Source organism: Neovison vison, chromosome 1 (assembly GCF_020171115.1).
Source record: "Neovison vison isolate M4711 chromosome 1, ASM_NN_V1, whole genome shotgun sequence".
Lineage (NCBI taxonomy): Eukaryota > Metazoa > Chordata > Mammalia > Carnivora > Mustelidae > Neogale > Neogale vison.
Window position 1 is genome coordinate 126,603,658 of NC_058091.1, and position 22,650 is coordinate 126,626,307.

The following is a 22,650-nucleotide window of genomic DNA, read 5'->3' on the forward strand; positions in this document are numbered from 1 at the left end:
TCTAACTAAGCCCAAGGGCAGAGCTGCTGCAGACACAGGGTCCTCCCCGTCAGCCTGCAGAGACACCGAGTCCCGAAGCCTCAGGAAGGGAACGGACGGAGGGCGTGTTGCCAGTGACGCCATCCAGACCAGGCCTGGGTGGGAGGGAAGCACTTCTCTGCAACAGAGAGTCTGGATGGGATCTCGCGACACGATGAATACATTCGTCAGACCCTAGTGAGTGTGTCATTCCAGGACAACGGATTTCCACGAGCCTCTGTACGAAAAAGTTCTCATCCTCCTATTTGCTCCTCCTTAGTGAATCCAGGCATCTTCCCCTGGGCTACTGGTTCTGGGTCAGGAGGGATGTTTTTAATAACAGCCTTGTAGAAAAAGGTTCATTTTGTATTAAGAAAAATGAAGCTCATGGAATATTGTATGTCAGTTACACTTCAGTGAGTAAAAGAGAAAGCTCGCACACCCCAAGCCGCTCACCCTCATTTATCTGGGATTCAGCTGTGTGAAGGAGGGGGAGGGGAGGAAGGTCAACTTCTGTCCTGGGGACTCTGCAGGAATTGTCCCAGAGTGTGTCTGCAAGAAAGAGCCAGGCCGCTGAAGGGGAGGGGTGCAGGAGTGACTCCAGGACCCCTTCCCTCCTGGCCAGAGACCCCCGTTGGCCTCGATTTCCTTTCATCCCTCTCCGAGTACAAGAACAGCACCAAAGGTCAAATATTTTTTCTAGTGTGTCATCTTGGCAAGCGAAATCGAAGAATGTATTTGTTGAATTTCTATCCCCAAATGATCTTGGCAGGTCTGCATCAAAGAGGAAGAGGATAGTGTATTTCCTTCCATTTAGCTTGTTAAGCAAAATCTAACAATGACTAATGAGGTCCACCACCAGCACAGTTAAGGGGTGGCGGCCCCTAGAGAAAGGTCCACAATAATGCCAATCTATGGGGAGACCAGCGGGAAAGCCAGAGATCCGATCTTGACTTCTGCTTTAATGAAAGAACCCTCTTTGCTGGATTCTTTGGTCAAGGAAGGAAATTTTAACTAGGTAAAGAAAAGACACGGAGGGAGATGCTGTCTGCTTGAGACATTTTGCAGCCTCGAGCATGAAATAAGGTTCAGGCTTTTTTCTTCCCTTCGGCTTAGGAGAGGGTCGGTATAGGGTGAATTACTTGGCATTTAATTGCTTTTTTTCTTACATATACCATCCCTTGGCATCTTATTCCACAGGCACTGAGTAGCCTTCAGACTTGGCGCGCATTGTAAAAATCTGGGAGAATGAAGCAAAATGAGGTCATGTGAAATTTCTCTTGTCAGCATGACTCCTGGAAATGTGGGAAGAATGTCCATGAACCTACCTGCCTTTGCCCAAAGCCCTACCCAGCACCCGAGGGTCTAAAATAATTAGTCTGCACGAGTCCCGCCTTGACCTGTACTGGGCTCTCTTGTCTGCCCGCGTGGGAAAGTCAGGGTGGACGGGTGTTGTCATGCTGACTTCTGGGTTTTCTTTCACAGCTGAATAACTGCCTAATTTATTCACAGTTTATATGTTCGAAAAGCATGTGTGTTAGCAATGCTAATGATATTCCCATGCCAAGTTCAGTGTGATGTCAATCACAGTGAGCCCTTCTGTAAGTCACAAACAGTAATTACCAGGAAAATGACATGATTCCGTAGTTAAGTGATGCCCTTTTAACTGAAGGCAAACCCGTTTATTATGCTGTAATCTTAATAAAATCAAAGGGTAGGTACCAGCCAGGTACCACTATCTGGGACTAGCACCAAGAAAGGATCAGACCTTACTCCGTGAGCTAAGACAAGAGTAGTTAAGCCCCAGGTAACACCCCCTTTCAGATGGAAACGTACAGGGCTTTCTGCACCCTGAAAAGCTCCCTGCTCCCTGCTCCTCTGGCTCCTTTCCTGGACGGAGCCCGGGGTCAAGCTCCCAGCTGACTCTCGGTTGCCTCAGAGTCAAGGCAAAGCTCTCCAGCTGAAGGCCGGACATGCCCGGCACGTATGCTGCACCCTGGTCCGGAGGCCAGGGCAGGACACAACTGATGCTGGTTCATTCCACAGGAGCCTCGCTCCACACCCAGCCCTCTCCTGAGTCCTAGGGAGAAGGTGCAGGCGGGGCCCCTCCTGTGACCTACCTGATGACCGTGGGGGTGATCTCGGCACAGAAGAATACACTGAGGCTTCCCACCGCGTGGGAGGCGAACATGCCCACGATGGAAAACGTGATGGAGAATTTGTCCTTGACGCTATCACTCATACCTGAAGGGGAATCGGAGGGAGACAGTGAGGGGGGGTGGGCAGAAGGGAAGGAAAAGGAAGCTGGCAAGGCAGGTGATGGGAGGGGGGTGCAGAGACAGCAGCGGGACAAGGGATGGGGGAGGGACTAGGCCCACACAAAGGGTCTTCCCCTTCCCCCTTCCCAGTTCGGGGTGCAGCATGGGGCACTCAGTTCCCTCTGGAGACCGAGGAGCACTTGTAGGTGTAACGGGTCAGACCCTCTTGGTAGAAGACTTTGTTGGGGGTTCCCGTGATTGCCTGTGGGCCGGGAATGCTGGAGCTCACGCGGATTCCAGATTCCAGAGGCCCCAAGCCGTGCCTGGCTGAGGGGAGGCTGGCGGTCTCCCCTGGGATTCTAGCAATGTCCCTTCTATCTCAGCCTCTGGAGGAACAAGGCCTCCGCCTCCAGAGAGCTCTGGCTACCCTGGCCTTAGGTTTGACCCATCCAAAGCACAGGACAGGGTATGCCAGGTTGGACTAAAGGGAACAAAAACTCCAATAACTCAACAGAAGAATTTATGGCCTGGAGGGACAGTGCTCAACCCATCTGAGCACCCTGCCAATGGCACCAGAGTCTGACCGCACAGCCAGGCAGCGTCTAGCAAAGAGCACGGGCATGCGGTTGGGGTCGTACATTTGGGGCACAGCCCAGTTCCCTGCAAAGCATATCCTGAATGCAGGGGTCCTCAGAGCAGACAGTCCCGGCAGCACGGGCTCGGAGCAGGCCAGGCACGGGCGACGAGCAGCAACGCCATCCCCGTGGCCAAGAGCAGCCAGCTGCCGTGATGGACGAAGGGGGACAGCAACTTCCCCTGGCGGCACAGTCAGCAGGGCGTCCGGCACTCCCTGGGGGTTTCTCACGTCACCCAGGCACCGTCCCTAAGACTGGCTCCAGACTGACTGACTGCCGAGGCCAGAGCGGGGGTTGGGTGGGGTTGGGGGAGGCCATGCGTGCAAGCCAGGCACAGACTGAGAAACAAGGTGCTCTTTCTAGAGGCAAGAGGGAGTAGAGAATACGAATATATGCTTATAGTGTCCAACCTACGGCCAACTTCAGCTGCAACTCTTGAAGGATAAGGAGAGAGAGGTAGAGAGCGGGAAGGAAACCACAGTCTGTGAGTCTTGACGAAAAGGCCCGCTTGGGTGCAATAAAAAGTGATCAAGTGCACGGCGCGGGCCTCGGGACTCACCTGAGTCTGGATGCTGGCTGTACTTCCCAATCACTGCGGCCCCGGAAGCGACGGCCCCCATGCGGACGCGGGTGAAGACAGTGCGTAGAGAGGGGGGAAAGGAAGCCTGTTAGGTATGAAGCCGCTACCCTGCTTTTCCATGTGACTGGCTTCTCCGTGACCTCCCTTCCAGCCTGGATTGGCCCCCTGCCCCCTGCCGGGCCCGTGGGGAGCAGGGCCAACACCTGCTGCGGGCCAGTTGTTAGAAGGATACAGAGACCCGTGGGCGACAGAGCCCCTGGACACGGCCTGGCTTCCAGATGTGGGGGGAAATGGAACTCTTCAGGACAGAGACCCCAGCAGCTCCTCTAGACCTCTAGCTGAAGGGTTAATTTCTTGTGAACAATTCTCCCCGAGTCACTGCTGGTCTGTGCTGCAGGAAGCAGCAAGGACCGCAGGGACAGACCTGTCAGGCAGCATTTCCGTGTGCTCTGAGCCCTGAGGCTCACGGCTTCTTGTGTGCATCCAGTTCCTGGAGCTTTCCTGCTCAGGGACAAGGAGGGCCCCTGTGACACCCCCAAGGGCCTGCCCCTCCCTGCACCCAAGGCTCAGGAGCTTGCACAGGGCTCCCTGGAAGGGTAGCCTGGGCGGCCCCTGCCAGGGGACAGACACCGTGACTTCTCTGTTTCCTTATTTGTCACAGCTGAAAAGAAGACCTGTGTCCCAGCAAGAGGCAGAATGCATAGGAACAGGACCAGATTGGGGAAACTGCTCCCAAGGCTGAAAGGAGCTATTCTTTCATCCAGTTTTGAGTTTGTTTTCTTTTTCTTCTGTTCCGGACACGGACTCTCCCACCTCGGAGCAGGAGAAGGCTTTCTGTTTGGTCAGCAGCTCTGCTCTGTGCTGCACCTGGACAGGCCTCGAGTCCAAGTCCCAACCCTCAGGTGGGCTCTCCTTGTGCAGGAGGGAAGCAATCTGTGGCCTCTGTTCCCCGCAGGGGCCCAGCCTGCCCAGGGAGCTCCGTGCCCAGTGAGAGAAGGCTCAGCTGCCTGGCTCCTCGGGGTCTTGCTCCGGGCCGGTCAGAGGGACGCCTGGTGCTATTTCCATGCACGAGGAGCGAGGAGCCACGTCAAGTATGCCGCATGGATTCCCTAGTTTTTCTGTGTTATTTTTAGCATTTACTGAGGAATTCTCTGGCCCAAAGACAAGCTGATAAACTTGGGAGGAGCTGCTGAAAAGCAGTATTCCAGTTCAAGGGGTCAAACGGCCCCTGTTGTCCCATGAAAGAGTGCATTGTTCTTCTCCTCACGTGACCTATGACAAAGACACAGCCTGGACCACCAGGACTCAGTGGGCCTCCCATGCAGGGAATGACCTGTAGCCAGGAAGGCTCCCAGTTCCAGCCCCAGGGCGGGGGAAGGGGGGGTGAGGGGGAAGCACAGGGCACTCCATCGAGGGCAGTCACCATGGTCATTCCAGTCCTGCCCAAGGCACTTTCCTCAAGCTATTGATTCTGGAGTAGCAGCTCAGGTCACAGAAAACTTCTCTCCAGTCTCACCCAGCTCTGTCCAATACGCTTTGGTCACGGGCCAGCTCCCCGCCCCCACGCTCGCCCCCCTCCCCACCCAGGCCCATCCACTCCCCAGACCCACTCACGGTTGAGGAGCCCGAGCTGCAGAAGCGAGGCCAGGGCGGTGAGAATCATGAAGAGCAGCAGCCCGCCCCTGCGCCCCAGGAGCCTGACCACCAAGCACATGGCCAGGCAGGACGCCAGGGCGATGCTGGCCACGGTGTAGTAGTCGGCATAGAAATTCTCCAGGAGCGGCACCTTCACTTCGTGGCCCATCATGCTCCGGGCAAAGCAATGGTGGATCCCGTAGCCCGTCAGCCTGTGGGGAGACGCACGGCCGAGGGGGCGGTGGGCCGGCGGAGAAAGGCGGGAAGGCTCAGTGACCAGGACACAGAGCGGCAACTCAGCATGTCCCGGAAGACACGCGCTCGCCACGCGTGAGTGCACGACCTGGCGCAAGGCAGAGGGACTTCAGAGGCATGACCAGAGCGGGCCCCTCTTGGCAGGGGGGTGGGGTGGGTGGGTGGCTCGCTCTCCTTCACCTTCCCTTTAGCAGAAGAGCGGGGCCACACAAGCAGCGAGGCCTTCCGTTCCAACACCAGCGAACACATCCACCCTGACAAAGCACTCCCCACACCTCAACTCACTTCATCCCCTGTGGGCACCTAGGACCTCCTGTCAGACCCATTTCACGGATGGGCTAAAAGGCCTAAGGAGGGTAAGCAGCTTGCACCAGTCTACTGAGCGGACAGGACACAACTTTGAAGACATCCTGCCTGCCTGGGCCTCGGCTCTTCCTTCAGCACTCAGGGTTCTGCAAACTTGGGGATGCGTCCAGAGAACTACCGACTTAACCCTGCTGCTACTGACCCACACGCCCTGGGAAAGCTGTGGAAGTCAGGCCAGGTGAAGACGTGTGGTCCTGGAGACTCTGTGTCCGTTCTTAACTGACTCTCTTCCCCTTCCTTTGCCCTGGGTCAAGCCTCTTTCTTTCCTTCCTCCAGAGAATCCTATAAACCTGCTGGGACATGTGTGTCCGGATCGCCAGAGGAAGAAGAAGGAAACGGGATTCTGAACGCACCGGGAGCCCCCACCCCCACCGCCGCGGGAAGCTGCGGGTGCAGGCGCCCCATGAGGGCAGCCGTGAGAGATCACTGGTGATGTCAGCCCTCGGCAGCCATCCCAGAGCTAAAAATTTCCTTCTCTCCCAACCCCTCTTCCGTGCTTTGGGGAAATCAAAGTGCTTTTATCACACCATGAGGATGCGTCAAGGTCAACGGCAACAGACCCCTGCCCCCAGTCGGAGGAGGCTGCTGCTTGCCAAATGAACTCATTTCCGTGTGGGAAATCCTCGGCAGAGGGCCTGTTGGTGCCGTCCTTTTATCATCAAGCAACTGGTGAGATTCGGTTCCTCTCTGGGGATCCCAGATGACTTTCTCTACTGCTCAGCCTACCGACGTCTCAGGGAAATCTACCTTTTTGTTCTGGTAGGAAGGCAGTCTTCTGACCACAGCAGGGAACAAGGTCAGAGAGAGGCATCCCCCTTCCCCCAAAGAAGCAGCATTAAAATGGAAACTTGCCATCTCCTTTATGTCACAATTTGTGTTTTTTCCCCGGAACTAAAAGTTGGAGAAGTCATTCCGTTTTTAATGGTCCCATTAGCCTAACAAGCTAGTGTCTGAGACTGGACAGTGGCACAGTGGCCGGATCCAGAGCTGGCTGTGAGTGGGGAGGTTGAGGCATCAGGGCTCCAGCTCTGACCCACTATGTGCCTAGGGCCTCTGTCCCTTCGTGTGTAGGACAAAGGCATAAGTAGGAACCCCAATATTGAGAACCGATTAAATGGCGCTGCTTTGATAGAAATAGCTGTGGGGATGGGGTGCCTGGGTGGCTCAGTGGGTTAAGCCACTGCCTTCAGCTCAGGTCATGATCTCAGGGTCCTGGGATCGAGTCCCGCATCGGGCTCTCTGCTCAGCAGGGAGCCTGCTTCCTCCTCTCTCTCGCTCTGCCTGCCTCTCTGCCTGCTTGTGATCTCTCTCTGTCAAATAAATAAATAAATAAAATCTTAAAAAAAAAAGAAAAGAAATAGCTGTGGGGATGGTTAGACCAGAGCCTTGACCTCGGGCCTCTTTCCTGGACAACAGTCCTGAGGCCTTTCACAGCTGAGTGCGTAACTGCCCTCCCTCCCCGCTACCATAGCCTCTAACACCAAATGGGGGTTAACCCCCCACCGCACCTTAGGTGACCTCTGACCCTGAGTGAAGGCCACCTTGTGTGGTCAGGGAAGGGTGGGGTTATTAAGCTGTGGGTCAAAATGAGAAAGACCTTCTTGGTAACACTGATACTAGGGCTCAACCCAGGGCCTCTTGGTAAAGAGCAAAGCTCTTTGGGCTGGCCAAAGGCCCCCGCGTGGCTGTAATTCAGGATCCAGCTCTGGGAGGAGGAGGGCCCCACTGTTCTCTCCTCCAGCCCCTCTCCTTCCCAGCCTCTCCCTGACACCTCCCCTTTCCGTGTCCCTCTTGTGACTCACGAGTTCACACACAGGACCACGATGTTTTTCCACAGGTTCCGGGTTCCCACCACTTTCACGATGCAGACCTTCTTGGGCCTCCGGGAAAGCTCCTTCTCCAGCTCTGCAGGGAAAGAGAGCCTGTGACCTCTCGGCAGGACCCCAGACAGGCGACCTCACGCACGTTCCCAGTTGTGGGCATCATAACAAGGGAAACACTTTTTTTCTTTTCTTTAAGCCAGGAGACAGGGTCTGGCCCTCAGGTTAGAAAACATGTCCACAGAGACACTAGCTTTGCACTTCACATTTCCTCGTGGGGCCGGAAGGGAGCCATGGCACGCCATCTGTGTCCCTTGCCACTATAAAACCTTTCTCGCCAGGGAGGCAGGAGCCGCACAAATAAGCCGTCAGGGCAGACTCACTCCGCTCTGCCTGAGCTCAAAACTCAGTGACATTCTAGGTTACGGAGGCACCGATCAGGCTCTGGCCATGTGAAAATAAGCGGTTCCTTCCCGTCCAAGGTCTGATCTGTCTGCCTCACCCGCTGCTCAGAGGCCAGGAGAAGCTCAAGTTCCCTAATTTAGTGGGCAGCGATCTCCAAAAGAGAACTACACGCGTGAGTGTAGAGAAGGGCATGTGCTTCAGAAGGGCAGACATAGCGTATGCACACATGTGTATGTGTACGTCTTAGTGAACAAAGTTCTTTGCAACCCGAGCGAGACAGTGTTTTGCTCAGTGATGTGACCAACTCCAAGGTTATGAAAAAGAGTTTCTCATGGGGCTCAGACTAGCTCTGAAAGTCATTCTGAACGGACTCCAATGGACTCCAATGCCACATTCACAGGGTTAAGCGGTTTGCGGAAGCCTGGGTGTTGACATGGCACTTTCACAGGGAAGGTCAAAACAAGGAAATGCCCCAGCCTTCAGGGTCTCCCTGCACTTCTGGGAGCAGAAATGTCCCACATTTAGCCTCTGAGGCCCCTCCCTGCGGGTGCTCAGGGAGTCATTCTCTACTCTTGAGCTCAAAAAGGAAAAGGAGACCTGACCCACTGTTGGGTGGTCGGTGCTCCTCAAGACGGTCAAGGTCATGAGAAATAAGGCACAGACCCGAGGAGGCTAGGGAGGCGTCACCAGGAAGTGGGATCCTGGGACAGGAAGTCATTAATGCAGAGACTGGTGACATCCAGGGAAAGGCTGGGGTCGGTTAGCCATGCCATAGCAGTGGCAGTTTCTCAAGTGAGACAAATGTCCCGTGGTGATACGTTAACAATAGGGGACACGGAGTGCAGGGGATTTAGAAATTCTGTACTAGGTTTGTGACTTTTCTGTAAACCTAAAAATAGTTCAAAATAAGTTGACTAAGAAAACCAAAACAACCAACCAAAACGCAGCAGTATGGGTGGGAACGCCCAGTCTACTGAGGAAGGCTTCCGAGCTTGGAAGAAAGAGAACTTCCTCAGGAGAGACCCTACAGCAGCGTGTGCAAAGGGGACTGAGCTACTGAAGTGCCCTCTGGTATTCCTTAGGGCCATTCCCACCCCTGGACGTCCCCACTTCAACTCTCCTCTTGTACCTCCTTCCTGTCATCCCATGGCCGAAAGGACACAAACCTTATTAGTTTGTAAGGAAAATATGTAGCTTAACCATGAGGACTTAGTAGTTACTTATTTAAACAACTTTTTTTTTTTTTTTTTTTTGGAGGGGGCATCAGTGTCCCCAGCTGGGGCAATGAAGGGAAAAGGAAAAGTCTTTCGATGTCTGAGGGATGCCATGCCACCTGAGTTTCCAGAACTTTCTTCCTTCCCCTATTTAGATGCAAAATTGAGGTCTGTGTACAAGTCAGAACAGATAGCACTTCGGCTGTCTATCCATGGATCCCCTCCAGCTCCCGAGGTCTTCTAAACCTCTGCGAACATAGGCTAATTTGATTTACAAAATCCTTTCCCCTTGGTTAAAATACTACAAAACTTTTAAAGAACATGGAAATAGTATGGTTAACAGATAAAGTTTGATCCAATGGTCTCAATATCTTCACTGTTACAAAAGTTATCAGCAGGGGGTCGGGGGCAGGAGGGGTGCATCTGGCTGGCTCAGCTGGTTAACCATCTGCCTTTGGCTCAGGTCATGATCCCGGGGTGCTGAGATCAAACCCCATGGTGGGCTTCCTGCTCAGTGATGAGTCTGCTTCTCCGTCTCTCTCTGCTTCTCCCTCTCCCCCACCACCCCAGCTCACGCTCTCTCTCTCAAATCAATAAAATCTTAAAAAAAAAAATCAAACTCATTAGGAATCAACTACAGTAGCCACACTTGTTCACCATTGAAATTGCCCAAGAAGAAAATGGCTGTTAGAATGTTCATATAATTTTTTTTTTTTTTGTAATGTGGCCCACACCTAATTGCTAATACATTATTGTCTGAAACAGATGTTTAAAGAAGCCACAGCAACTCTGATTGACCTGAGTGGTGGGTTTTATTGTTGCTGTTGTTTTTTTAAATAACATTAAACTGGAGAGCCCAAGGTCTACAGAACTGACCACAATCTACAGAGGTAACTGCATTATTCTTAACAGAATGAAATTAACCTGTCTGGGGGCTATTGATATGTTGTTTCTGTTATACACATCACCGGCCTATTAACAACAACATAAAACTTCCTCAGCATGAAGTCTGTGTCTCTGGGACAAAATCCCCCAGCTCTGAGTCTTAAGAACCATCAAAGGACTTTTTCCATCTCTCTGGTCATCAGACCAAAAGCAGGGATGTCCTCAAGTCCTTGGACATGGCTGCACAGGAGTACAGAGGGGATGCGAGTTGGTCAGACTGAAGCATCAAGGCTGGGACTGTTAGAAGCATTTCCTCTCCCTCGCTCTCTTCCCAAGCTCTCTGACCCCCTGTCATGCCCTGCCCCCCCCCACCATGGCACATTTCAGCTGGACCTGTCAGGTCACAGCCTCACCTGCGATGCAGCAAGGGGTCTGACACACCTTGGCAGGATCCCAGTGCTCATTGTTTTTGAGCTTCCTTGGGAAAGCTGCTCTGTGCCTCTGTTCCTCGGCTGATAAGTGGGGCAGCGCCCTGTCTTGGAGCATCATTACAAGGACCAAACAAAGGAAGCGGGTGCAGCCCCGCATAGACCTGGTGAGCAGGCGGCCGGTACTTTGGCTGACCCAGGTGGTTCTGGCGTGTCCCCCTGCCCCTAGCTGCAGAAGGAGACGTGTCCCTGCAGACACACAGCAGTCATAACCTCAACAGACTGAAGAGATCCACGGGAGGGGCCCAACCATGCTTCTCCAGGATAGCACAGAGCAAGGAGAAGGCAGTGGCAGGTCACTCAAGCCTCAGAGATGCAGGGAAAACACATTTGTTGGGAGCGGGTGTGAGAGCAACTGGCTTTGCTCTTATACTTGCTCTCCTGCGGATGCTGGAGAAACACCCATTATTGAAACAGAAAAAGAGAAGAGGGGGAGAAGGAAGAGAAGCAGGAGCACGGGGAAGAGAAGCAACTGTAGCGGGAGGAGGTGGAGCAGCAGGAGAAAAAGGAGGAGCCGGAAGAGGAGCAGCAGTAGCAGGAGCAGCAGCAAAAGCGGGAGTAGCTGAAGGAGCAGCAGCAGGAGGAGCAGCAGCAGCAGGAGGAGGAGGAGCAGGCACAGGAGCAGCAGGAGCAGGAGGAGGAGAAGCAGTAGCAGGAGGAGGAGCCGGAGGAGGAGCAGGAGAAGGGGCAGGAGGAGGAGGAGGAGGAGAACGAGGTGGAGCGGCAGCCCCCTTGGCTGCAGGAACCATTCCAAAAAGCAGGCCCTACAGGCTCCAAGGCAGCAGCTCTGAGGCCGGGAGCCCAGGCGGAGCCCGAGCTCAGAAGCCCAGAAAGCACCTGCTATCTCTTGCGCGCTGCCCCTCCCCCCCAGGTGGGGCTTTAGCGATGCCAGCACCTGGCCATTAGGATCAGTGGTTCTGGAGCAAGCCGCGGAGAATGCCTCCAGGGATCTTATCAAAGTCACCTCAGATAGCTCCCTCTTTAAAATCTACCCCACATTTGGACAAGTGACCCGGCAGTGCTGACCTCTGTACTTGCCTGTCATGGCACGTGGCTGCTGCTGGCCTGAAGCCCGGGGGAGGAGGAGTCGGCAGCTAGCAGGGTTAGCAGCAGGGCGCCCGTGTCAGCCGGCCCGGGCCAGCCTCCGTGTCCTCACTTGCTAGTGCTGGGGCTGTGGGCAAGTGACCTAACCCGGGACTCGGTGGTGGCTGGATGCACAGATCTGCTTCTCACCTCGGTTTCTGACCAGACTGACCAGACGAAGCGGGGCAGGAGAGGGCAGAATCCAAGCTCAATCACAGAAAAGAGCTGAGTGAAGTCCCATGGGGGCCTGATGGGGGAACTCGCCATCTCCCATCCCACCAATGCTGGGGCTGCCAGGTTTCTCTGGGGGCGCTGCCCAGAGGGCCTGATGCCTGAGGACAGAGGACACCCACTCCCTGCACGGGTCTTGTTCTTTCCACATGACGGGACATCAGCAGCAGGCGGCAGCGCTCCCCAACACTTAGCCTGTCTGGGCCCCACTGCCCCATTTGTCAAACATGGGTGATGTGATGATTGACCTCACCAAGGCTCTGGCAAGAAGCAAATGCAGGTGCAGTGTGTCTCCCAGGAAGACCTGGGGTGAGGACGGCCCTGCAGAGGGGATGACTGAGGTCATTTTGAGAGCCTAATGCAGGCTGCAGAGTCTTTGAGAGGCAAGTAGAGGTGAGACAGGGTCCCGGAGGGGCCCTGGGAGGCTGTTGAGGGATTCCGAGCAGGCAGTGTGAGGGGAGGGGCAGCGAGAGGGAGACAAGGCAGGTAGACCAGGTAAGGGATAGGGATTGGTAGGTGGATGAGATGAGGTGTTGGGAAGAAGATTCCAAGCAGAAGAAAGCAGCCTCTGAAAGCTGGAAGTGGCCAATTCTGATGAAAGGGACACCTGCCTTCCCCCGGCACTGGCATCAACGCGTTTGACGGAGGGGAGTGAGCAGAGGTCTGAGACAGATGGGAACCCCTGTGTCCCCAGTAGTGAGGGGCCATGACCATCCTCCCGAGGCAGGCAATGTCCCACGTGTCAGCCTTCTGCAGGGACTGCCACAAAACTCAGAAGCAAAGAAAGGAAAAACGATTTCCTACCACTTACCAAAAATAGGAGGAAAATGAAGCAGTATAATTAGAATTGAGAAAACAAGATTTTCCCAGACAGTATTTTAACCAGAAAGAAATGGAATGCGGTGATTCCATTAGGGAAACGCCAGAAACAGATTATACTATAGGACTTAAGAGCATTAACCAGCTAATGAACGGGGCTGGGAGGAGTTTGGGAAGATGGTGTGGACTTTCTGAAATGAGCAAACAATGGCCCCCAAAGGGGAAATTAATTCAATGCTCGTTCTCTCCAGTGACAGTGCTGTCTCTGTCTGTCTGTCCCCCTCCTCTCACAGAGCAGCAGAGTGGAGCTGCTTCTGCTGGACTTATGGAGTTCAAGTCCCAGCTCAACTACTCACTAGCTGTGTGACCTTCACCTAGATAATTCACCTCTCTGTGCCTCAGTCTCCTCATCCACAATTCAGGATAATTACAGTACCTTTCTCATAAGGCTGTTGTGAAGTATTCTAAGGGAATACATATAAAGCGCTTGGCATTAAATATTAAGTTAGTATTTGCAAACCATTTGGGAAAGTGACTGATATACAAGCACCATGTGAATATCATCCTATTCTCATTGTCACTGGATAAAAAGGAACCCCAGGTGCCCCTTTGCACAGCACCGGCACTCAGTACTCTTCATGAAAAGCAGACCTGGCTCATGGGCTTCTTTATTCCAGTAAAGCAAGGGCTCCAGGCTTCCTGAGGCCTTCAGCCTGCACCAGAGTGCAAGGCAGACCACACCAGCCCTACAGGTGGGGGCAGCCCAGTCTTGCTGTGCCCATCTCCCAGGTTGGGGTCCAGGCCAAGACTCGGACACCATCCTGGTCAAGCAGTAGCATCTGGGGAATTCTATTGACCGTGATCCCTAGGTCTGAATCAGCAGTCTGCTGAAAAGCCTGTCTAGGAACCACGGGATAGACGGTTCCAGAAGCCCTTCCTGGCTAGCGTGATTTCCCTGCTGTGTTCCTTCCCTGTTGTGAATGGAGCGGTGACGCCTTTATTCTCCTACCTCAGTTAGGTCTCTGCTTACCTCTGTCCTTGGAGCCCGGCTCCCCCAAGCGTCTGTGATCCCTCGCCACCACCCTCTATCTTTCCGCTCTGCGGATTCTGACAGCATGCATCTGTCCTGATGGACCGTACATTCCATTGTTCCCTGTGTGCCTTCCCTGCTTGCCTGTAAGCTGCACGGAAGAAACAAGGCTTTGCTGGTTTCCTTCTGCTCTAGAACAGTGCCTGGTACACCGTGGGCATTTAGTAAATATCTGCTGGACAGAATTCCAGATTATGGTGGGGGCTGGGGGATGCACATAGTTTCTCTTGGGCAGGGCCCACAGAGTATTTTCCTGGGACATTTATAACAACAGTACTGGAGGGTTGTTGCCGTGGGTCAGAGCCTGGGGTTGGCTTTCCTGGGACCTTCGAAGGGCGTGTCCAGCAGAGCCTCTTCCAGTGCTTATTAATGGTGCCGTTTCTCAGAACTTACTCCAAATCTGCTGGAGCAGCATCTCTGAGTACAGGGAGGGCAGCAGGAACATGGGTTTTTAACAACTTCCTGGTGATACCGACAGATCCCTAGCCTGGATGCCCTGATCTAGCTTCTGGTGACGCTCTTGATACACACGTTTGATGGTTCTGACCCCCGAAACGAGTAATACATAGTATATACATAGTATTACATTAACTTGAATGTAAAGAAAATCTTAAAAAATAATAATAATAAATAATAAAACAGATCTGAACTACTCTACAAAAAGACTTCACTTTCCTACTTCTTTAGGTGCCCCCCAAAAGAGGTCATGACAGAAACAGACAGTGACATCCCTGAAGGTCCACCCTGGGAAGACAGAGGCAGTGCGGACCAGTGCCGCCCCTTGGCAGGGCCCTGCGGGTTTATAAACCTGGCTGGCAGGGTTGGCTGTGGACCAGACTCAGGCTGGACCCTTCCCAAATATTCCAAGATGACGGGGTACGCATTAGGCTTGTGCCTCACATCTGGGTCTGGACAGGCTGGGTGGGGCACCGCGGCGCGTTAGACTTGAATCCAACACCTGGAAGGCGGACAGAGTTTAATTCCTGTCACATTCCCGGCCCAGCTGCCGACCAACCGGGATGGAAACTTCAACGGCGAAGGCAGCTGCTTGGAAAGACCGTGGGGACTCTTCGTCTGGGACGGGGGCACCTCTCCTGATTGGGGTGGGGTTGTGGGGTGAAGTGAGCGCGACTCACCGGGCATCACACCTTTGATGTCGCTCTCGGGGTTCATGCAGTTCTTCTGCGTGAAGTGCAGGATGAGCTTCTTGGCGGCCTCAAACTGCTGGGTGGCCATCAGCCACCGCAGGGACTCGGGGAAGACCCTTCAAAGACACGAAGGGAAATGGGTGAAGGTCTTCGGTTCTGTAGGGTATCAAAACACACAGCCTCAGGGCGCCTGGGCGACTCAGTCTGTTAAGTGTCTGCCTTCAGCTCAGGTCATGATCCCTGGCCCTGGGATCGAGCCCTGCGTCGGGCTCCTTGCTTGGCGGGGGGAGCCTGCTTCTCCCTCTGTCTGCCACTCTCCCTTCTTGTGCTCTCTCTCTCTGACAAGCCAATAAATAAAATCATTACAAAAAACAGAAAAACAAAAAACCACAGCCACTGTCCTGGGCCGGGAAGCTTCACAGATGGGAGCACTCAGTTTCCACCCATGGGAAGTGGAGGCCAGTGACTGCTCGGGGCTGTCGTAAGCGGAGTCAGAGAAGCGAAACTATGCGCAGGTGAAGGGGTCTAAATTTTTGTGAGAAAGTATGAAAACAACGATTTTCAAAATGTGGCAGATGGGAACAACCATCCTACCCATCATGTCAAGAAATCAGTGTAAACTTGTCCCTCACTATGAATCTCTTCAGCAGGTTTAAGCAGTTTGTTGGAGGGCCGCTTCTGTTCTATTTTGTCACAAAGACCAAATATTAATAGAAGGATTAAGTTTTAAAAAAATGCCCGACATGAGCAACCAGACAGTTACCTTCAGTTTTCAAAGGTTTGAAGGCTTTCACAGGACTTACCGATATAATTATTTTCATCTTCCTGCTAACTCTGAGATGAGACCACAGAACACAGCAGGTCTCCAGTTTTATTAGCAACAAAGTCCTTGTTTGTGTTAGGACAAGACCTTGTGAGGAGTCCCAGTTTAAAAAAAAAACCAAAACACACAAAAAAACCCACCAGCGTTTTACTCTTAGTGCATTTTGTCAGCTTACTTTTATGACAGTATTTACAAGTCGATCAAAGAGAACAGGGTGCCCGGTTGGAGCAGGGGGCCAGCCCAATTTTTCTGGCCAATATTAATCAACATCCTAGACTTTGCTGACCGGCAAGGGCTCTGGTTAACCCCTCAACTGCCACATGCCGGAGCACCCCCCAGACAACTCGTGCAGGAACAGGTGGGGTCATGTTCCCTCTGAACTTTCCAAGAGGCAAGAGGGCACCCCTAACAGGGAGGGAAGCACAAGTTGTTCCATCCAGCCTGGGCTCTAGTGATCGCAGTGTCAGTTACACAGTATCAAGGAGTCCTGACTGATGTTGCTAAGAAATTAGCACTACAGCTAACCCTGGCAGCCCTGCAGGATCCGGAGAGACTCTAATTAAAGTATTCCAGAAGCCCCACTGTGAATCTTCCATTTGCTCATGCAGGATCCTACACACAACTATGAAATCGAGCTCATTTTCTGTGTTGTACTTCCTCTAAGCGGTCTGATCAAGTTGCGGAGTATGGAGAGGTGGGTTCCGCTGCTCCTCTGACGGCAGATTTTAGGTCCTATTTGGGCGGAGCCCTCCTGGCAGCGGCCATTCAGAGTAGCCACACTGCTGTGCGCTCATCACACTGTTGGGCGATGGCAGGACACTCCGGGGAGGATCGGAGGTGTTTCTATAAACAACACTGGGGGGGCTGGATAGAGAGCCCCAGGCCAGCCCAGAAGCATCCCCAATTTCCAGATGCCCCATTGGACAGCCCACACCTGCCACGGCCCTTGACTACTGGGCCCAGGGAGGCTCCGCAGGGCTGTGGCCTCAATACTGGACCTGAGAGCCGCCTGGAATTCGGGGTGCCCTTTTGACAGGGCGCCCCATTGCCAACACCAGCACAGAGCTGTTGCCTTCCTCAGCCAGGCACTGTCACAGGTGGTCCAATATACTTAGCCACTTGGGGAGAATCTTTTTAAAAGGCCTCTCAGAAAACCAGCTCTGATAGCACAAGGTGTTTTGCAGGTGGTCTCTGAAGTGTAAAATATGGTCTACAGCAGGAGAAAGTTTGGGTCCTTTTAAAAGTAATTTACCATAATTTACATCAAATGTTTATGGACCAAACTCCACAGCAGGGAATGGAATTTGAAAGTCAAGACCATAACGGAGTGCGATGCATGAAGAACAGGGCCCAGAGCTGGGGAGGCAGAAGCTCGGAGACGTGCAGTTCACCTCCACCCCTGGGGGGCCAGGATCCCCAGGTGCCCAGCACTGCTGGCACAGAGCAAGTAAACAAGCAAGGAATCCACCAGAACACGGGTTTTCATGTCCCCCAGCAAGCTGAGGTCCTCCTCCTCTGTTTACCTGAAGCTTTGCCGACAGGGTGGGGTTAGGTGGGGACAACTGTCGTGACATGCTCTGTGAACAGTTCTCAGCCCTCAAATGGGAGGTGAGTGGCAGTTCCAGGGAAATACAAAGCGACGTCTAGTTGATGTCACTTTGTCTTCAAGGGACAGCCTGGCACTTTGCAGAAAAAGCCAATGTTTGGCCACCCAAATCCCATCAATCTAGGCGTTGAATCCTTCCAGGACCCATATAGCCCTGGTCCTTCAGGAGAAGAGGCTCCTCTTCCCAGGTTTCAGAGCCACAGATGGAGACCAGGGTGCTGTGTGGTCTGGGGGCACATGGGCTCACGGGTCTCAGAGACGTTGCCCTACTCATGATGGCTCTGTTACTCTCTATCACTCATTTTTGTCACCCCCAAATCATGCCTCAAGACACCAGACTTCGGATAACTAAAAATTGATAAGGAAAAATAAACAGCCCTTATGAGAAATGACAACGAGCAAGTCTCTTCCTAGAGGATCTTTGAGAACTGCAAAGCTTGTAGAAGAGGGTTCATGGACAGCACCATTTGCAAAGGCACGCCATGATCTTCGGATTTAAGAAGTGGGTGCGGGCCTCTTCTGGAGCTCAGACATTCTTTCCCCAAATTATTTTTATCCAATATGTGTTGAGGCATCCCACATGGCCACATTGCTGACCTCAAGCTAAGAGTCCTCCAGTGTCGGAGGGAATCTCTATACGTAAATAAGCAGACAACTAAAGGAAGAAAACACACGTGACTTACAAGTGATCCGGAGAGAAGTCTGTACAGTATGGGACACACTGGGGCCAAGAACTAGAGTGGGCCGTTGTAAGAAGGGGTGCTGGGGGTGCACCTGGGTGGCTCAGTTGCTTGGGCGACTGCCTTCAGCTCAGGTCATGATCCCGGAGTCCTGGGATCGAGTCCCACATCAGGCTCCCAGCTCCATGGGGAGTCTGCTTCTCCCTCTGACCTCCCCTCTCATGCTCTCTCACTCTGTCTCTCTCTCAAATAAATAAATAAAATTAAGTTTAAAAAAAAAAAAGAAGGGGTGCTGGGGAGACTCTGTAGGGTGGCGGTATGCTTGGGCTTCTTGGGAGACGAGCAGGTGCACACTGTGGGGCGTTTGGGGACAGGACCCTGAGAAGAGGCACAGGGCCATGAAGCAGCACGTGTCTGGGGGGCTGCCAGCGGGTAGAACAGGGATGCTGGGTCTGAGCTGAGAAGAGAGGAGAAGAGGGAGAGAGGCAGGGCCCAGGTGGTGGAGGCTCCCGAGCTCCAGGGAGTCTAATGAGCTGCGGCCACCCGACCAGAAGGAACTGCACTGACGACAGGGTACTCTCTCAGAAGACTTGGACACAAGAATAAGGGCCGACTCCCATTAGCCATCTGGCCCTTCTTCTGGTGGCCAAGAGCATCGCGAAGTACCTTCCCCAGAACTGGATTTACAACCACCGGGCCCTCTTGTGCAGGTTTCCCTTGTACTGAATACTTTCCAGCTTGTGATGGGTTGTGATATTACCCCCATTTTACAGATGAGAACAATCAGGCACAGAAAGTTCGAGTACATTGTCTAGATGCCAGAGCTGTTAATTAGCAGAGCTTAACTGTACGCAGGCAGTCGGACTCATGGAGTCCACATCCCTAACCCAGGGGGTGTGGCTAAGGAAACTCATGCACGCAGCCCAGAGGGTGCACAGGTGACAGCAGCTTGGGACACATGGTTCTAGCGCTGCCCCCTCAGGGGTTCCAGAACGGTCTGAGCCCAGAGGGTGTCTGTAGGGAAGGATGAAGTTTTATGATGCCCATCACTTCCTTACATTTACGACAAAGCCATAAAGCATTCGCTGGACTACCGGCCTCAGAGAAAGCCCAGCAATGGCTTTCTAGTTCGGATAATGTGCAGAGTGGCCACATTACGGAAGCTTAACGATCTCTCTTCTGACAAGTACATAACGGAGTAGCACCATGCAAATTAAAAACCTGACCAACAGCCCAGGACCTAGGAGGATTGTAGCTGAACCTTAGAGAAATCGATCGCTTTCAACAAAAAGAAAAGAACACAATAGGCAGCTGGTGGCCGCCTCTGCAGCTGGTAAGAAAGTGACCTCGGGGGTGACTTCTGCAACCAGAATAGGTAACCAGGCATGAAGGCCACAGAGGCTTCTCTGGGAGGTAGTTTCGCAGTGGCCTGCGGCTGTGGCTCTGGGAAGAGGAAGCGGCCACGGGGCCAGTGGCTCACCTCAGACCGCAGGAGCTGAGCAGGAATTTCGAAAGTTATAAGGATTTAATTCTTTCAAGCTCGTTATGGGGCAGTGGTATTATTATCCTTCTTGTGCAGGTGGGGAAGCTGAGGCAAAGGAAGCACAAGTACCTGGCCCAGAGGACACAGCTCTCGAGTGGCAGAGCCGGATTTGAACCCACAACTAGAGAGATGTTGAGGCTGGGATTGCTCCAAGCCAGGTGGTTCCCTGAGCCCCAGGGCTTCTGCCAGAAGGATGTGGGCCAAACTGCACTCCAGCTGCTCTGGTCTTAAACCTCACCCGGCAAGTGAGTGAGGGTGGAGGAGGGGCCCTGCCAGGCAGATGCCTTGTCTCTCCTCTGCTGAGGATCACAGTGCACAGGCCTCTCGCCCTGAGGCAGATGATAGATTGTGCTGAGGCCGTCTCCAAACTGTGTTCAGGATGGTTAGAAGGTCCACGATCCCGTAGTCATGATTCCAGAGTCCCAGCGGTTCTGAAATCCAAAAACCTTACTGTTTCACTCACTTGGCAAAGACACGGGCACGGGCCTGACCTCTCCGGAGGCAGAACCACCCCGAACGGATGTCCCCATTCTGAGTCTTCGGGCACCGCTCCCCCTTCGCTGCGGGAGCTTCCAGGATCTGAGGCTGACTAGCTGAAGGCGTGACACCTCAGAACCTGGGACAGGCGACGGCAGAGCTGCGTGTGAACGACCGGCACCTGCCCAGCGCCTGCCGGGGGCGGGCCGTGCTCGCCCTGCTCTGTCCGATTACCCCATGGCCTCCTGCCACAGTCAGAGGCGAGCCACCCTCTGCGCTGAGCAACCGCTGGGGACAGCGGATCAAAGCCTTTGGCTATGAAGTTAAATTTTCATTAAGAAAATCATAGATTGGGGCACATGGGTGTCTCAGTGGGTTAAAGCCTCTGTCTTCGGCTCAGGTCATGATCCCAGGGTCCTGGGATCGAGCCCCGCATCGGGCTCTCTGCTCAGTGGGGAGCTTACTTCCCCCTCTCTCTGCCTGCCTCTCTGCCTATTTGTGATCTCTGTCAAATACATAAATAAAAATAAAGAACTTAAAAAAAATTGCTTTTGATTGGCACACATTTGCCCACCGGTGGTCCCGAGACCATCACGCACCAACGTGCACGCAGTGGTTTCTATGTTGAGGTCCTGGATCAAACCCACGCGAACTTCCTCCTTGTGAGCTGGGGTCTCCTGACAAGGCCGATCAGCAACCGGAGCAACGGCACTTTCCAGCGCATACGTGCGACATTATAATGCTACCAATCTACATGTCACTTATCCTGCGGCCTCCATTATTCCATCGAAAGCCAAGGCCCAGCCATCACATGAAAAGGGCCTCTGACTCAGTCACACGGAGCTTTTGGAGGCCATCCCCCCAAAGGCAGACTGGGGTTCCCACTCAGACACCCGTGCTCTAGGTCTGAAAGCCCAGGGCAAACAGGAATGGGGAGAGGCCATTCAGAGAGGAGGGGGCCCACGGGCTTGGGGAACACAGGATGGCTGCCAGCGTGGGGAAGCACAGACTGTCCAGTCTCGACCTGGTGCTATAGCTCCCACACCCTGAAGGCTCACACCATGGGAATGCACCTGATGCCATCATGCAAACCCTCTAATCACCCTCCAAGAAACAGCCAGGTTGTAAAAATAAACTTCAGAGTCAGAAGAGGCCTCTGAGTTAACCCAGCCCCTCAGGGCAAAGCACACGGGCTGAGCCCCTCCCATGCCTCGGGGTGCGCGTGGGGGGATGGTAACAGCGGCAGGGTCAGACCTGGACCTTGGGCTTTAGACCTCTAGACCGGTATGATTTTCTCCATGTCACACTACTTTATAGCATTGCTTAAAAAGCAGCAAAGTCTATTTTAGAAAGATGCCCACCAACGGCTGACTCTTGACGAGTTATATGGAAAATTTATTTACATGGAACCATGTTCCCAGTGGTATCACGAAAATGCTGTTACTATGTCAAGGCTGATAAATTTTCCATGTTCTCCTAATTGCTACCACTAGATGGTTGTTCTTCAAAGCTGTCTGTCTGCGTGCCATTCAGACAAGGAGAACCCTATCTGCTTCTCCTCTTGGCGCACTCCCTGATTGGCCACATGCTTTTCAGACCACTACTCTATGATTTAATAGTAATGTGTTGTTTCTGATACACTTTCCTGTCTTTGGCTTCCTTCCTGCTTTTTCTGTTATTTGGCTAAGTCTTAAGCCCGTCTGATTTCCATTCATGGATCTGCTCACACCTTGAGTCACTGGGTAGAATTAGTAATTAAAACTCAATACTGGGATCCTGTCCTAATACTAGGAAGTCACTGTTTTTTTTCCTCGACATTTAAAGATAAAACGAAGTATTCCTTCTACCCAATTGGAGAACCAGTCACAGGCCAGGATACTATCTAGGCTGTCTTCTTGCTAATTCATTTAGCACCTGCTCAGATAAGATGCCAACCTGGCGATTCTCTGCATTAAAAAAAGCAGGTCTATAATTTTAAAATTACTGTCCTAGAATATTTATTCATAAAGAAAAAAAAAAAAACAGAAAGGAAGAGTAACGGTTTATACTCTATTACTTTTATCCTCAAGTTGTTTGTTTTTCCAAAGTATTAAATTTAGAGTGATACGTGTGTGGACATTCACGCTGTCAACGTCCATCATTCATGGGCTCAGTGTGTACAGGGCGTGATCAACCTGCCAGCAGGAAAAACATGTCAATTAATAGATGCCTTACAGGGTAAGAGCTTCCCTCCAGCAGGTCATCCAGTGTCGACGGAAGGACACAGATGAGGTTGGGAAGAGTTGAGTCATGGCAGGTTTTTAGAAGCGAAGTTTCCCTGAGTGTATGTGAAAAGCATCTCAGACCATACTAAGACCGTCACCTGATTGAAAGAGGCGATTCTAGCTGTTAGTACTTCAAGATGAGTACTAATTATGAAGTATCACAGTGCTATGAAATTCTGAAAAGAATCTCAAAATTAAAAAATGAAATCAAAGTCTAGAATTGAATGAAATACAAGTTGGGAGAACATTTTAAGTTTCTGGTCCAAAGCTCTTAGAAAAATATAGGCTTGGTTCCCACAGATAAGCTTTTACTTGGATTTTTTTTTT

The 22,650-nt window shown here is 52.6% G+C and overlaps 1 protein-coding gene across 2 annotated transcripts in view; it reads right to left on the minus strand.

Moving 5' to 3' along the window:
- The window catches only part of SLC22A23 (solute carrier family 22 member 23), a 171,798-nt gene that overhangs the window by 13,331 nt on the left and 135,817 nt on the right, over positions 1 to 22,650 (minus strand). The window contains exons 5-10 of one of the 2 annotated variants that reach the window (XM_044258083.1): positions 14,919 to 15,046; positions 7,550 to 7,652; positions 5,106 to 5,338; positions 3,471 to 3,503; positions 3,322 to 3,345; positions 2,139 to 2,262 (exon numbers count right to left, since the gene is read on the minus strand). In XM_044258083.1, coding sequence (XP_044114018.1) covers positions 2,139 to 2,262; positions 3,322 to 3,345; positions 3,471 to 3,503; positions 5,106 to 5,338; positions 7,550 to 7,652; positions 14,919 to 15,046 — 645 coding nt within the window. The remainder of the gene's footprint in view (positions 1 to 2,138; positions 2,263 to 3,321; positions 3,346 to 3,470; positions 3,504 to 5,105; positions 5,339 to 7,549; positions 7,653 to 14,918; positions 15,047 to 22,650) is intronic. The other variant, XM_044258093.1, reaches the window with a different exon arrangement.